Below are 13796 nucleotides of genomic sequence, written 5' to 3'. Positions count from 1 at the left end.
TAAAACAAGCTTCTATGTCTTGCTAAAATATCACTTGTAAGGTGTCCTTCAGGTGTACTAAAATAAAGTCGAAAGTAAAGTTGTTTTGTTTAGAAACTGGACAAAAAATTCTAAAACAATGTTTGTGCTTTGGCAGTGAAGGAAAGGAAAGGGTAAGGACAAACTCAGAAGGGGACAAAAGGACCTGAAAGAAAAAAGCTGAACAATTCAGTTATAGTCTGGAAGAACAAATATTTTCCTTTATGCCCAGAAACCTGAAAAACGCTGAAATGAAATGAGTTTTCTTCCAGGCTAAGTGGGAACCCTGTAGTAAAGCACTCATGTGATGTGACAGATGCACACAGAAGAAAAAAAAATAAATCCATCATCTCAAAATTTTAATCAGCATATTTAATGAAACACTTAAGAGCATCATTTTAGGCTCCAGATTAATTTATACAGACAGTTCCCACAAAAGGAAAAAAAAAAAACAAGAAACCCTGGAAAGCTTAAATACTCTGGCTGCGTTTCCACCGATGGAAATCCTCTAAAACGACATTAAGATTAGTTTTTATTCTTTGAATCGGAGCAATATACGTCTCATTTACATTTGCTTTACAAACCCAGCCAGGGAAGGAACAATGGAAGGAGTGAGGAATGGCTTTAAAATGAACGAAGCAATACATGTACCATATTTCTGTTTTTTTGATGAGTGTATGGAGGGGAAATGAAACCAAAAAGAAAAAACTAAAGCAGTAGGAACACAGTTCACCACAGGCAATCGACCTCTTGTTTTTCTTCTTCCCATCATCCATCCATCCTGATTCTTTTTTTTTTTTAAAGTCTCCAGGGCGGGTGAAACTCGGCGGCAGGAAGAGGGGTGCAATGTGTTGATTCAAAGTTTCGCATGTACTTCCGAGCCTTAGAGAGACAGAGAGAGACGACAGCGCGGTTGGAGGAGGAATTGAGAATTAGATGTGTGGGAGGGCGACGAAAAAAAAAAAAAAAAGAATAAATAAATAAAATAAAAGTGCAGAACCTTGATTATATTAGGTTCATTCTATCTGGCTCAGTGCCTTACAAATCTCTCCCATCTCTTAGGGGCTTTACACGGGAGGTGAATGGAGCCTAATTTAGACGGCGTCACCAGGGGAGACAAAGCATAGCATTAGCTGTAATGGATGGCACTCCTCTTGTTTGATGTTAAATGACTTCAATAAGCCGGAGCGTGCTGAAATATATTACACCAGTCAACCTGAGAGCACAGGTGAGCCGGTTACTATGGCAACCGGAACAGTGTTCCTCAGCGGTAATGATGTCTGAGGAGCCGGGTGTGTTTTCTTTGTAAGGGGGTCGAGGGAAGGAAGGCAAGTAAACCAAAAAAACATTAAATAAAAATTTTAAAAAAGAGTGGAGGGAGTTTATTTGAAGTAAAAAAAAAAAAAAAAAAAGAGATTGTAAAAGAAGAATAAAATCCTTCTTGAAGAGGTAAAAGGTGTGATAAAGACAACAAGTGGACGGATTCATTCCTCACCAAGAAAAGAGCGAGCTGACGCCGTCCCTCCAGCGTCATGTCTTCACCTGTTAACACAAAGAGCATCAACACTGAGAGACAACATCTCATCTGTCCGTAATTCTGTTTGGAGCTCATCGTCTCTGTGCGCCGGCTCACCAACACTCCATGGAAACGAGACGTCTCTGTCCGTCTGGTAGGACTTCAGCACCGACAAGCACCAGTCGTCGTCCACTTCGTAGCCGCTGTACACGGACGCTGCAGAGCAACAAAAAGTCCAGTAGCTAAAGGCTTCCTGCACATTTTTTTGGGGTCAAATTTACACTTTTTCTGTCTTAAAATTTGATTTCCTACTCATTTTTTTGGTACGTGCATTTAATTTGATGAGATTCATGTTAGGTTTTTGGCAGATACTTTAAATATGGAACCTGGAAGGAAAGAAGTATTGCCAAGCAGGGAACGACTCAAGGCTGAAAAGAAGCAAGGATACAACCATAAGCAACCTGAAAAAAGATGCAGCCAAAGGCAATGTAAAAAAAAAAAAAAGCAAAGGAAGACTAGAAGGAGTGGACAAAAAAAAGAGGAAGTTTTCTAGAAAAAGGAAATTTCTGAGATTGGAAAGATGACAATTTGCTAGAAAAAAATAAAATCTAAAATTAATCCCAGAAATTTTCTAGGAAAAAAAATTAAATTTTAGAAACTCAAATTTCCAAGTTTTTTTTTCAAGAAAATTTCCAAGTTTTTATATAGGAGAAAAATATATGAAATCTGAAGATTGGAAAGTCAAACACTTCTCTCTTTCTCCTCATCTTATCTGGATTTAGAAAATTATCAATAAGTATATATATATACAGTACAGACCAAAGGTTTGGACACACCTTTTAATTCAATGAGTTTCCTTTATTTTCATGACTATTGACATTGTAGATTCATATATATATATATATATATATATATATATATATATATATATATATATATATAAATTTTTCCCAGACACCAAGTGAACCCTGCTCTTAACAACCGGAGAAATAAAACAGCTGTTCATGCATAATCTCATCCCCTTACCTTCCTCTATTGGACTAGACGCTCCAAGCCACTGTCTCACGACTCTGACCCCTTCATCTGTCATTATTTTGGGGTATCTGCACAGAAGAATTTAACGAGTCACCAAACGGGTCTGGACAGACAAGGAGTCCCAAACTGTGGTAATACAGAGGCTGGATGTGTGTGTGTGTGTGTGTGGGCATGAACTGACCTGAACTGAAGCAGTCTGAGCAATAGATCGTTTCCTCTGTTAGACATGATGTCTTCTGGATGTCTGTAAGACATTTACAGTTAATCCAGGCTACTTCTACTCATCCAGTGTGAGAATAAGAAAATGTATTTTAAAGATTTAGCGAGAAAAATCAGCTTTGTAGGGACTAATGATTAGAAATCATTGAGAAAACGGACCCCAAATTAAATTAATCACAATAAATTTACTGTTGTAGACAAAAATATACAGTGCTGGAAAAAAAATAAGAGACCACTTAAAATGATCAGTTTCTCTGTTTTTACTCTTTATAGGTTTATGTTTGAGTAAAATGAACATTTTACTTTTATTCTACGAACTACTGACAACATGTCTCTAAAGTTACAAGCAAAATTTGTTTATTTATTTACAGAAAATGAGAAGTGGTCTAAATAATGAAAAAGATGCAGAGCTTTCAGACCTCAAACAATGCAAAGAAAACAAGTTCATGTTCATTCAGAAACAACAATACTAATGTTTTAACTCAGGAAGAATTCAGAAATCAATAGTTGGTGGAAAAACCTGGAGGTTTTCAATGGGCTTCAGAGCAGTGGGCTCTGACTTTTTTACAGATCTGTATTCAGTGTAATAATTTCATACCACTAAATAAAGTCCAGTGCAAACCACTCATTGACGTAAGAAACCCTAAGTAGAGCTCACATATTTGTAATTTAATCTAAATAAAACCAGCTTTGCTCAATTTAAATGGTTTTTCTTTCAACATGCGTTACTTTGTCTATTGCATAAAATGGCAATAAAATACAATAAAGTTTATTGTTGCAATGTGAAAAAATAGTGGGAAAAAATCTAAGCGGTAGAAATACTTTAGCAAAGCCGTGTGATTTAACCAACGAGGGCAGAAAGCCTTTTAAGTGCCTCCTGTTTTCCAGCCTCAAGGTTGGAAGGAGAAAATTAATTAATCAAACTGGATAAGAGGAAGCCAATCAAACCAAACGATATATTATTTAAATGACTTATTTGCATCACATAATGATTTTTACAGGGCCTCCGTTCAGCTTAATTAAAGAAATCGATTCCAACCAACAAGTTTATAATGACATGCAGGAGACATTTAATGAGTGAGTCTTTAGATTTTGTCTTTTAGACTCACACAGGAAGACTGGCTGCAATGTTTCATAATTAAACCGTTAAACTTCAAATTGCTAGAACATATACTCATGGTGTTGTGATGACAAAAAGAGTCAGTAACCTACGTTGTAGTGATGATTTCGTCTCTGGTCCTCCTGACCAGCAGGACTGGTCCCTGATATCTGGAAGAGCCGAAGGAATTTAATGATCAGCGGGTTTTGCTTTCGCTCAGCGGCGTCCGTTCTGACGCCCGGTGACTCGCGCTTTAACCTTTCACGATTATTTTCACCATAGTCAGATCGCTGGACTCACTTGAGAAGCTGCTCTGCGTTGTTGAGGTTCATGTATTGCCTCACTGTGTGCTGCACCAAAGGCCCTGAAAAAACAAGACAATGTTTTAATGAATAGAAGAGATTAATTGTTTCATGAGTGCTGGACCGATTAGTCGGATTAATCAGTTACTGAAATAATCGTCAACTAATTTAACAGTTGATTAATCATCAACTGGAGTATAAAAAAAAGGTTATTTGGTGGAAAAAAAAAACATATTTAAAGTACCAATTAAGTCAAAACTGTACAAAGAAATGCAAACATTTTGCATTTAAAATAAAAACATCTTTGTCTGCAAACATGTTTTAGCCAAAACTCCTCAAATGGTTTAGCTTCACTTAGTTCAAATTCACTAATGGAATCAAAGTTATTGGATTTAAGGCAATAAAATGTTAATTTTCTTAATTAAAAAAATAATTTAATTAATTGTTTATATCAAAGTCAAAGTTTATTTATGCAACACATTTACAAAAGCCTCAGCAACAACAAACGCCACATCTCAGGTAGATAAAGGATAAAATAGAAAATAAAATTAAGTTTAGTAAAAAAATAATAAGACAATTATAAAATTTGCAAAGATACCAAAGGCTAATAAAATGAAGAAAAAACTAAACAATACTCAATACAACAATACAAAACTATTTTCTTCCATCCTTTATTTTTCTCTTCACCTTGTGTTGAAGATCAGGGAGAATAGATGAGTTTTCAGTCTGGACTTAAAACTGAATATTTGATATTTTAATGCATTTCTAATGTATAAAAATGTGATCACATAAAAAAAATCAGTGGCAATTTTTTTTACCCCCTTCATCGTCAGAACAGTCAATAAAACTGGTTAGTTGCAGGTCTAGTGTATTGTTTTACAGGCTGCACTCACTCCAGCTTTCAGGCATCACTTTAAGGGCGAGGGGCAAAAGGTCGTCAAAGGAGGCGTCCAGCACAATTGACTGGATCTCTGGGTATGACATCACCGCCCAACTGGCTGAGAGAGGAGGAAAAAAGACAGACTTAAACTGCCCACTCATCACAAAGGTGAGCAGAACTTGCTTGTGTCTTCATGTACCTGTGAATCCTCCAATGGACCAGGCATAAATCACAATGTCGCTCAGCTGGAAGCCGAGCTTGTGAACGGCAAACTGTATCACCACGTCCATGGCGTTGGCCTCATTCTGGGGGAAAGGAACTCCCTGCCAGGAAGGAAATTTCCATACATTAATAAAACAATCCTAATCACGCAAACATCCAGTTCCTTAAACATTAAAAGCCGTTGAATCATTCATAACCCGTCCTCTGATTTTAATCTACCGTGGGAGAGTTTGTGCTGCTTGTGCAATGCTGGTGAACTGAAACCAGATTTTCCACATGCTGTTCTTTTCCGCTGCGCGGCCCGTTTGGATCAGATGACTCACGGCGAGCATCAGACACGAGCTCACTGATCGGTAACAATGGCTCAGAACAGGGTGACGCGGCTTACCGTGCTGCCTGCAAATCCAGGGTGGTTCCAGCCCAGAACGGAGTAACCACCTGAAACAGATTCCACTGTTAACCCCAGAACCAGAACCAGAACCTTCATTCAGCTCGTACTTTTTCACTCTTTAATACTAAACAGCAAAGTGCTTTAGTTGGATTTTTACAGACAAAGAGTAGTGCATGATTGTAAAGTGGATGGAAAATGAACTGTGATTTTAAAGTCTTAGGTCTGTACTTGAACACAGGTCTTTTGCAGTCTCAAACAGATTTGATTTCCATTATTACTCAGTTTTTATCTCCGTTCATCTTCCCATCAAGTCTGAAAAGTCTCCCTATCCCCGCAGCTTTATGCTGCCACTACCATATTTCTCCACTGAGATGGTGTGTTTAGGGTAGGAGGGCACATTTATCATTTATTCTAATAAATTTCTTGTCATGATAAAAACTGTATTCATTGTTGTCACAATAAGCCCTATTAATGATTTTTTTTTTTTTAAACTGTCCACGTTGCTATTTTTGCGATTTTCTCAACTGTTTGTTCAAAATATCAATAAATTTGAAAATATGATCAAATTACATTTCTTCATTTGACTCGAGTCCTAAAGAAGCGTATTAAAAACTGGTGTAGTTACAGCCATTCAGTTACCTGAAGTATTAATAGTTCTTATCGTTACATTTATTGCTATTGCAGTCATACCACAAAATATCGCAATAAAACATTCAAGTATACATCACCTATCCTTAGTTTAGGGTCATATATTTTGCTTAAAGTCGAAAGTTCAGTTTTGGTCTCATCTGACCAGAGCAGCTTTATCCACACGAGTGTCGTGTCCTTCAATCCTCCATAAACGCTGGAGCGCGTTGGTAGTTGTTCTGTTGACAGATTCCCCCCACCCGAGCTGTGGATCTCAGCAGCTCCTCCAGAGTTAACTCAAGTCTCTTGGCCCAGCCGATCCATCCAGGTAGGTGGCCATTTCATGATGAGGTTTGCTGCTGTGCCATTTTCTGATTACGGATTAAACAATGCTCGTGGACTCTGATTTAAACTCATCCAGTTTCCTCCCTGATCTGTCTGAATGATTCTCGGTCTCCAGACGTCTCCATTTACTAAACGTGATGCTTCTGAAGTTGACTAAACTGGATTTTATTAAGAGGTATCACAATAAAGGGGGCTAAATGCAAATACATAACACTTTACAAGTTTTTATTTTAAAAGAAATGTATATTTTTCCTTCCACTTCGTTATTATGCACTAGTTAGTGATTTACATTGCAGTTTGTGGTTTTAAGGTTACAAAACAGAAAAACCGTTGAATGGGTTTGAATGTTTTTCAAGGCGCTGCCCAGTAAAAAAAACCCTGACTTGTTGTTAAGTAGAACATTTCTCACCCTCCAGTGGTGTGTTCATGCAGCCCACCTCATAAAAGCCAGCGTTCCCCTCACAGCAGATGACCTGTGGCACATTTCAGCAACCATCAGTTATATGACGGGAGTTTTGTTGGAAGCAGGACCGAGCCTGGGGAACAAAAAAACAAATCATTTTCGACATTTACCAGAGTCCGGCCACGCGGCCCGCCATCTTTCCTTCGATCCACAAACATGGTGTCGATCTCGTTCCCGTCGCACGCCACCAGCTTGTTCCTTTCACCGTCATACTGTGACACAGTGGAAGAAAAAGAAATGGCAGAGCGGGCCACTTGTTTGATCCATTTATGGTCAATGGGAGCAAGGACTTTTCTCCTTTTACCTCTTCTATTAATTTAGCCTGGCCTCCCTGCAGCATCGGCCTCATCGCTTTCTGCAGTAAACCCACAGAGCCGGGGTACAGCATCCGCCTCCCGAAGGAGTGAGCAATGAGGAAACTGAAAGAGAAGAGAAAAAAAACATAACTGCACTGCGGTACGGCTGAAATGATTCATCATGAATTATTGAAATAATTGTCAACTATTTTAGTATTTGATTCATTGTTAACTGGAGTACAGTCAAAAAAACAAGCCATTTGCTGAAAAAACAACATGTTCACGACTCTAATTAGACCAAAACATTTAGCATTTTTGATAAAAACACCTTTGTCTGTAAATATATTTTACCCAAAGCTCCTCAAATGGCACAGTTTGAGCTTCAGCTGACTCAAATCCATTGAAAGGACACATACCCGATGACGTGGCATGGTAAGGTGCGGACAGAGTGGAGGAAACCGTCTGCTGTCCCTCTCAGTCTGGGCTCTGGCTTCAGCAGAGAAACGCCTCCTTTGGGATGTTTCCTTTCACAGGATAACAACAACAGTAACAATGCAGATAAACATAGTGGAAAAAGCATCGACACCCTTTGAACTTTTCCACTTGTCCGACCCCAGACTTGGCAGGTTTGCAGATGTCTTGTACTTTTTTTTAAATTCTCTTTTTCGGAATTTTATTTGTGAAAAATTTAAAAAACTATACATATATTTTATCGTTATGTACTCCTTGGTATTGGTCTATCAGATTAAACACTAATAAAATACATATTTTTTGCCACAAAATGCAAAAAATGACAATGAATACACATGCAGCGTTAGATTTATTAGATATGTTTACCAAGTGCTAGTCTACCTAAGTTGTAGTCATATAAATATTACAATATGATTCTAATATGAGCAAAAATGCATTCAACAAGCGGCCATTTCAAATGGAAATGAGCAACTTACGGACTGCTGACTTCTGTCCAGCTGAAATCTGAAGGCCAGTGTGAGAAGTCGAAGTTAAAACACCTCAGCTTTTCCTAGAAACAAAACAGAAAATACATAAAATGATACCATAACTTACCCATAACGAATAATCATAAAACAGCAACATGATTTATTCCTGTAATTTTAAACATTTTACTCTGAGCCCCTGCCTCAAGTCAGTGAAATCTTACCTTGTTTGCTGGTGTGTGATTTTTCTTGGTTTCCTCCAGAACTGAGATAAACTGAACATAGTCTGTGTTTCTCCATCTGCCCCATCCTTTGGAAAAAGCAGGGAGGGTGGGGGCAAGGACAAAGAGAGATAAGTCTCTATGTGAAACAACAAAGAAAAAAATAGTTGCAGAAACCTCAAGGGTGTGTTTAGTATGCTTTGTGAGCAGAAACCTTGTTCAACAGTCTCAATGGTAATGAAACCTTATTGGCGAGCAGAACCGCTATCTATATCTAGAGATGAATGGACTGAATTAGTTATTGCCTTGCAGGAGGTTAAAAGAGAAGTTAGCGGTCTCACCTCGAATACAAGCAACTCCTAGAAGACACACGAGCACGGTTCCCAGGTACTGACTCACTGGAACCAGCTTACTGCTGCAGATGTAGCCTGAGAACGAGCAACAGAACAAGAGGCTAAACATCGAGCACCAATAAAAAGATGAACAATCTGACAACTAGCCTTCAGCCATGTGCATAAATCAATTTTAGAAGCTCAATAGTACATTAAGGAGTGACACTCAACCTTGAGCAATGAATTTCTAGCGATGCTCAGCCTCGCCGGATGAGTCAGTTGATTACGTTTGTATTAATTCCACTTGTAGGACATCAGCCATTTACAAGGACACATCAATTAATAGTTTTTAGTCCCAAGAGGAGGATTTGTATTCAGAAAGAAAACATTTTCAGACAGTTATCTAAATGGCCTGAGAGGAAAATATTTCAGGTTTTTTTTGGTTTGTTTTTTATTTAGAAGTAAACAGGCAATTACCCAGAAGGAAGCAAAATAACCTTCAGCCTTAGGCTGTTTCCACAAAGGAGAAACTAAGTGAAGAACACAATAAGGACACTGATATCATCTGCTTATTTTAAAAATTATAAAACAGACACACTGATTACCCAGAAATTCATTTGGTAAATACAAATGATTAAAAACTTAGCAGATAATTTCATGAATGCTTTTATTTATTCACGAGCAAATATGGAAAATGCGTCCATTAAACCCCACCTGCCCAATCATTTATCTCATAATAATTATTTTTACTTTATTAGTTTGATGAAAACCCCATTTTAATGCAAAGAAAGAAAAACCCAAACATCTACGGTTTATAAATTCAACATTTTATAGCAACATAGCTTTTAGTTTAGTCACTTTCAAACTAATGAGGTAAACACTGTGAAGTTTGGTGAAAATTATAAGAACTAGATCTTGACTGATTTCAGTTTGTTTCTAGGCTGATACAAACATCTATGCTGTGGATTTATTTATTTTTATTACCTCACACTCTCCCCTCCATCTCTCATTTCCTGGATCAGGTTTTGTGAATCTGAACTAATCAGCTGAATGAAACAATAGATTCTTTTCCGTCTGTGTATCTAGCAATCAGATTACAAACATCCATGGTTCTTGCAACCTCTGTGTCGGTAAACGGAAATCATTGGTCACTTCCGTAAATACTATCCAATAATTTAATACTTTTTCTTTCTTTGAGACCTCCTTTCATGAATTTTCTGTTAAGATATTTTAATAACTTCTCTATTGGTGGGTTTTTCTTTTTTACCATATGATTTTATTTTGCCCTCATTACAAATGGGTGCGGCTGGTTTCCTGGTTCCATGTGTTTTTTATGTATACAGTTGACTGAGTAGTAAAGAGAAGTTGTTTTGTTTCTATTCCTGCAATCGTTTAGTTTCTGTAAAGCATGTTGTGCTAAATCTTTCTCTACATGAAAAGCAATATAGAAATATTGACTGAATGATTGATGAACATTCTTCTGACAATTGATCATAATTACTTCACATCAAAAAGTTTATATTTTCATTTTCTGTACCACCTGCCTATTAGATTCTTGGCTAATGTTTAGGTGTTGCTAACAGCTAAACATTTTAAAATTGTCCAGCTGATATTTTTAGACAGATTTAGATATTTTAAATCCTGAATATAAAGACACAGTACTTCTTTAAATAGAAAACAAGTTCCCCAACATTTTTCAATTATCATTTTATCTATTGACATATTAGGTTTTCGGCCTGTAAAGAAACTGAAATCAGTGTTACTGACATAATAATAAGACAAATATTCAATTTGTGTGACTGCAACACAGACAAAATCTGAAGAACAGTAAACACAGAGATCATGTAGTGTTTCATTGTCACTTTGTATATCATTATATTGACATTATTTTCAGACAAAAGCTCCCATATATCAGCTGTAATTCATTAATCATACCTTTTCTGTACAGATAGCAGAGGAGAAGAGGGGAGCTGTAGTAGGAGATGGACCATATTGCTGAAGCCTGGAGGGTATAAAGTATAATCACACTTTCATTTAATAATTTTATACTTTCTCCAAGAAGATGAAGCAGAATATTATACTGACCCAGCCAAGAATGCTGTCTGTGTGTTTTTCCAGACTCCTGGGTTGGTAGTTCCATCCCTGAGAGGGCAGAGGAAGAAGCTAAAGTGAGCTAATGCTAGCATAGTTGGTAACGTTCGTATCTACTAAAATATATTATTTATCCTCATACATGCATTTTACGTCGACTGAAATTCAGCTGACAACGGTGCTACTCGTTGCTTAATTTCTTTCTGCGTTTATGTCGTTTGTTCTTCTGCGCGGTTTCAATCATTTTAATGTTAGCTAGCTGGATTAGCGACATAAGACAGAAAATAACAACAAAATACAGTCACAAAATCAAGTTAGACCGGATGTCACTATGGTGTTGAAACAGAAAACCAGTTAAAAAAAAAAGACGAATAAAAGTGCACCTTTCACTCTCTGTTCGTTCATTCATCCCAAACTATCACTCTGAGCTACGCGGAGCAATAACAGCAACAGCAGCAGCTATTTAAATGAATAAAAGTCTGGGTCTGCAGTCAGCGGCTGTAAAACGATTTAAACTCATCGTTTCCTACCCTCCTGGCAAACCTGCCCTCAGGTCGAGGCTGCTCCGGTGATCGGTGAATTCGTTGCAGATGAGGCCCAAAAACACAGCGGTACAACATCCAGGCTGCCATTCTTCCGCCGCGGTGGCTACGGCAGCCGGCACTGACCATAAAATGAAAGAAGTGGCTTGTTCGATGATTAAAAACAATTCAACTCAACCACATTAATAAGACATTTTTATTCACTACGCTCTATGTTTATAAAGAACCCGTGTATGTTTCTAAATATGACGACCAAAATCCAACGCTGAAAAAGAATACAAAACAAACAAGAACATTTGTTTTCCCTTGTAAAATAAAAAGTATTGTAATTTCCAAAAATGGCTTGAGTGGATTGTTTTCAATGTTATACTCTTCCAGACTAATTCAAATTTAAAAGTAGCATTTTTTTAATTTTTGCTCACGACACATCATTCAATTTTAGCCTAGATTAGGGTTCTGTATCATCAGATATTCATAATTACGTGTTTATCACTACTTTTCAGCACTATTTGACCTCCATTCCCTACTAATCCCATCCGGGGACCTTGGTGCTTCTGATACCAGCCTGCTCTCTGTTCCTCACATCACTTTGTGCTGACAAAACTTTTAAGACTTGGAGCTCTTCAGGAATACTCTCACTGTTGACATTTTTAATATGATATCCCTGGATGAAGTTAACATTACTTGTAGCAGACCCCCAAATGAAAGATTGTGGCTTTACTCTTGAACAATGAGGTTTATTCGAAGAAAGCCCCGAGTTTCAGAGCTGTATGTATAAACACACACAAAAAACGGTGCAAGCTACAAATCACGCTCTTACAACCGTAAAGTCTAACTAAAAATAACGTTCACCACTAAAAATATCAACTATTTCAAAAACTATACCTTAGAGTTTGATTACAATAAAACAAATTCACAATTTCAACCAATCAATATTAGAAGTATCCTTATTTACAAAATGAACTTGCCTTCTGCCTTTATCAAGGGGGCTGATAAAATAATAAGATACATTTAACACTGTTTTTGCAACCTGTCTTGACTCGTTAAGCTGCCGTTCTATAACATACATAGCGGAAGTTGTATCAAAATAAAATCCTAAAATCAGAAACCGGAAAACAACCATATATTATACAAATGAAACGAAGTAAATGCAATAAGACTTAAAAAGGATGATACGACAAATAAGGAGCTTAATTTTGGGTTATTTACATTACTTATTCACGGGAACAGTTATATCTGGCTCTTTTACATGCTCAATGTGAAGTGTCATGCTCGGAGTAGTTATGAATAAAGACACAAGCTTAAATCAACTGCAAATTATTGATATTTCAAGTCTAATTGAATTAGTAACAATTGTTCATTTGGCTTTGGTGGTCAGTCATGTTGATAAAATGGTTTTCATTTGTTCGGTCCCTGCAATTTAAGGCTAAGCTTGAATCTTGAGGCCATTAATGGAGACTTAATGGTCATTTTGGACCTGAAAGCATCTGTAGAGTTAACTGGGAGATACAGCAAATGGTTAGATATTTTTATTACAATTTGTTTTGTTGTATGACGTTATTTCAGCTGGCAAAATTATGCTGAAATTGACTTTTAAGTCCAAGGTAATATTAGGTTCAGTTGAAGCACATATCCAATCACTATACAGATGGATAAACATTACTTTAAAATATTTAAAGAGTGTTAGTTTGGAAGCACAAACTAACACCCTGCATGTGTAATCTGCCAAAAAAGAGTTAAAACTTTTCTGAAAGTGCTTGACATTTTTTTTTAATTTAAAGATATTTAAATATCATTGGGGAACTTTACAAGTAAATTGTGGCCAGTTTTAGTTTTATTCCTATTTTAATACACTAGAAGAAATCGTTATTCATGCAAAAAAGTTGGTAACTGTATTATTTACTATCTTTAACCCTATAAACTTATGTCATAAATCGGCCTGAATCCACAACACAGCCACAGATGGCTAATGATGCGTTTTCAATACTTATCAAAAATTTGTTTTGAAAGCACTTGACCGCCATCTAGTGGCTGGAGTTGGGACCAGTGATGCCTAATTTAGCTAGTATCAATGCTAAATATCTAAATAAATATCTGCTGAATGAGCTATGTTCTAATGAACAAAATCTTGTTGATTGGCAGCAAAAACACGGTAAATTTATTTTTGCATAAATATTTGTAAATACATTTGAGGATTAATTAGTTAAGCCGCAATAATTGTTGAAATGTTGAAAACTTTTGCTAAAACAGACAGTAATAATT

At 36.9% G+C, this 13796-nt stretch overlaps 1 protein-coding gene across 2 annotated transcripts; it reads right to left on the bottom strand.

The window, feature by feature from the left end:
- Positions 1 to 356: 356 nt before the first annotated feature.
- abhd16a (abhydrolase domain containing 16A, phospholipase) lies at positions 357 to 11672 on the bottom strand. Of its 2 annotated transcripts, none has more exons than XM_032558354.1 (20): positions 11523 to 11672; positions 10987 to 11043; positions 10837 to 10903; positions 8911 to 8997; positions 8573 to 8658; positions 8361 to 8434; positions 7830 to 7937; positions 7422 to 7536; positions 7228 to 7329; positions 7064 to 7127; positions 5680 to 5729; positions 5269 to 5392; positions 5083 to 5187; positions 4188 to 4251; positions 4001 to 4057; positions 2751 to 2813; positions 2561 to 2637; positions 1652 to 1750; positions 1514 to 1560; positions 357 to 900 (listed from the first exon to the last, which is right to left on the bottom strand). In XM_032558354.1, exons 1-20 carry the CDS (start codon positions 11661 to 11663, stop codon positions 817 to 819), a joined length of 1671 nt encoding a protein of 556 aa, XP_032414245.1. In that variant the 5' UTR covers positions 11664 to 11672; the 3' UTR covers positions 357 to 816. The 2 variants fall into 2 exon arrangements, with proteins under 2 accessions (XP_032414245.1, XP_032414246.1); XM_032558355.1 differs by lacking the exon at positions 11523 to 11672 and adding an exon at positions 11135 to 11238.
- Between the last annotated feature and the right edge of the window lie 2124 nt (positions 11673 to 13796).

The sequence above is a fragment of the Xiphophorus hellerii genome, chromosome 3, assembly GCF_003331165.1.
Source record: "Xiphophorus hellerii strain 12219 chromosome 3, Xiphophorus_hellerii-4.1, whole genome shotgun sequence".
Taxonomy (NCBI): Eukaryota; Metazoa; Chordata; class Actinopteri; order Cyprinodontiformes; family Poeciliidae; genus Xiphophorus; species Xiphophorus hellerii.
This window is presented reverse-complemented; position numbering and strand designations above follow the sequence as displayed.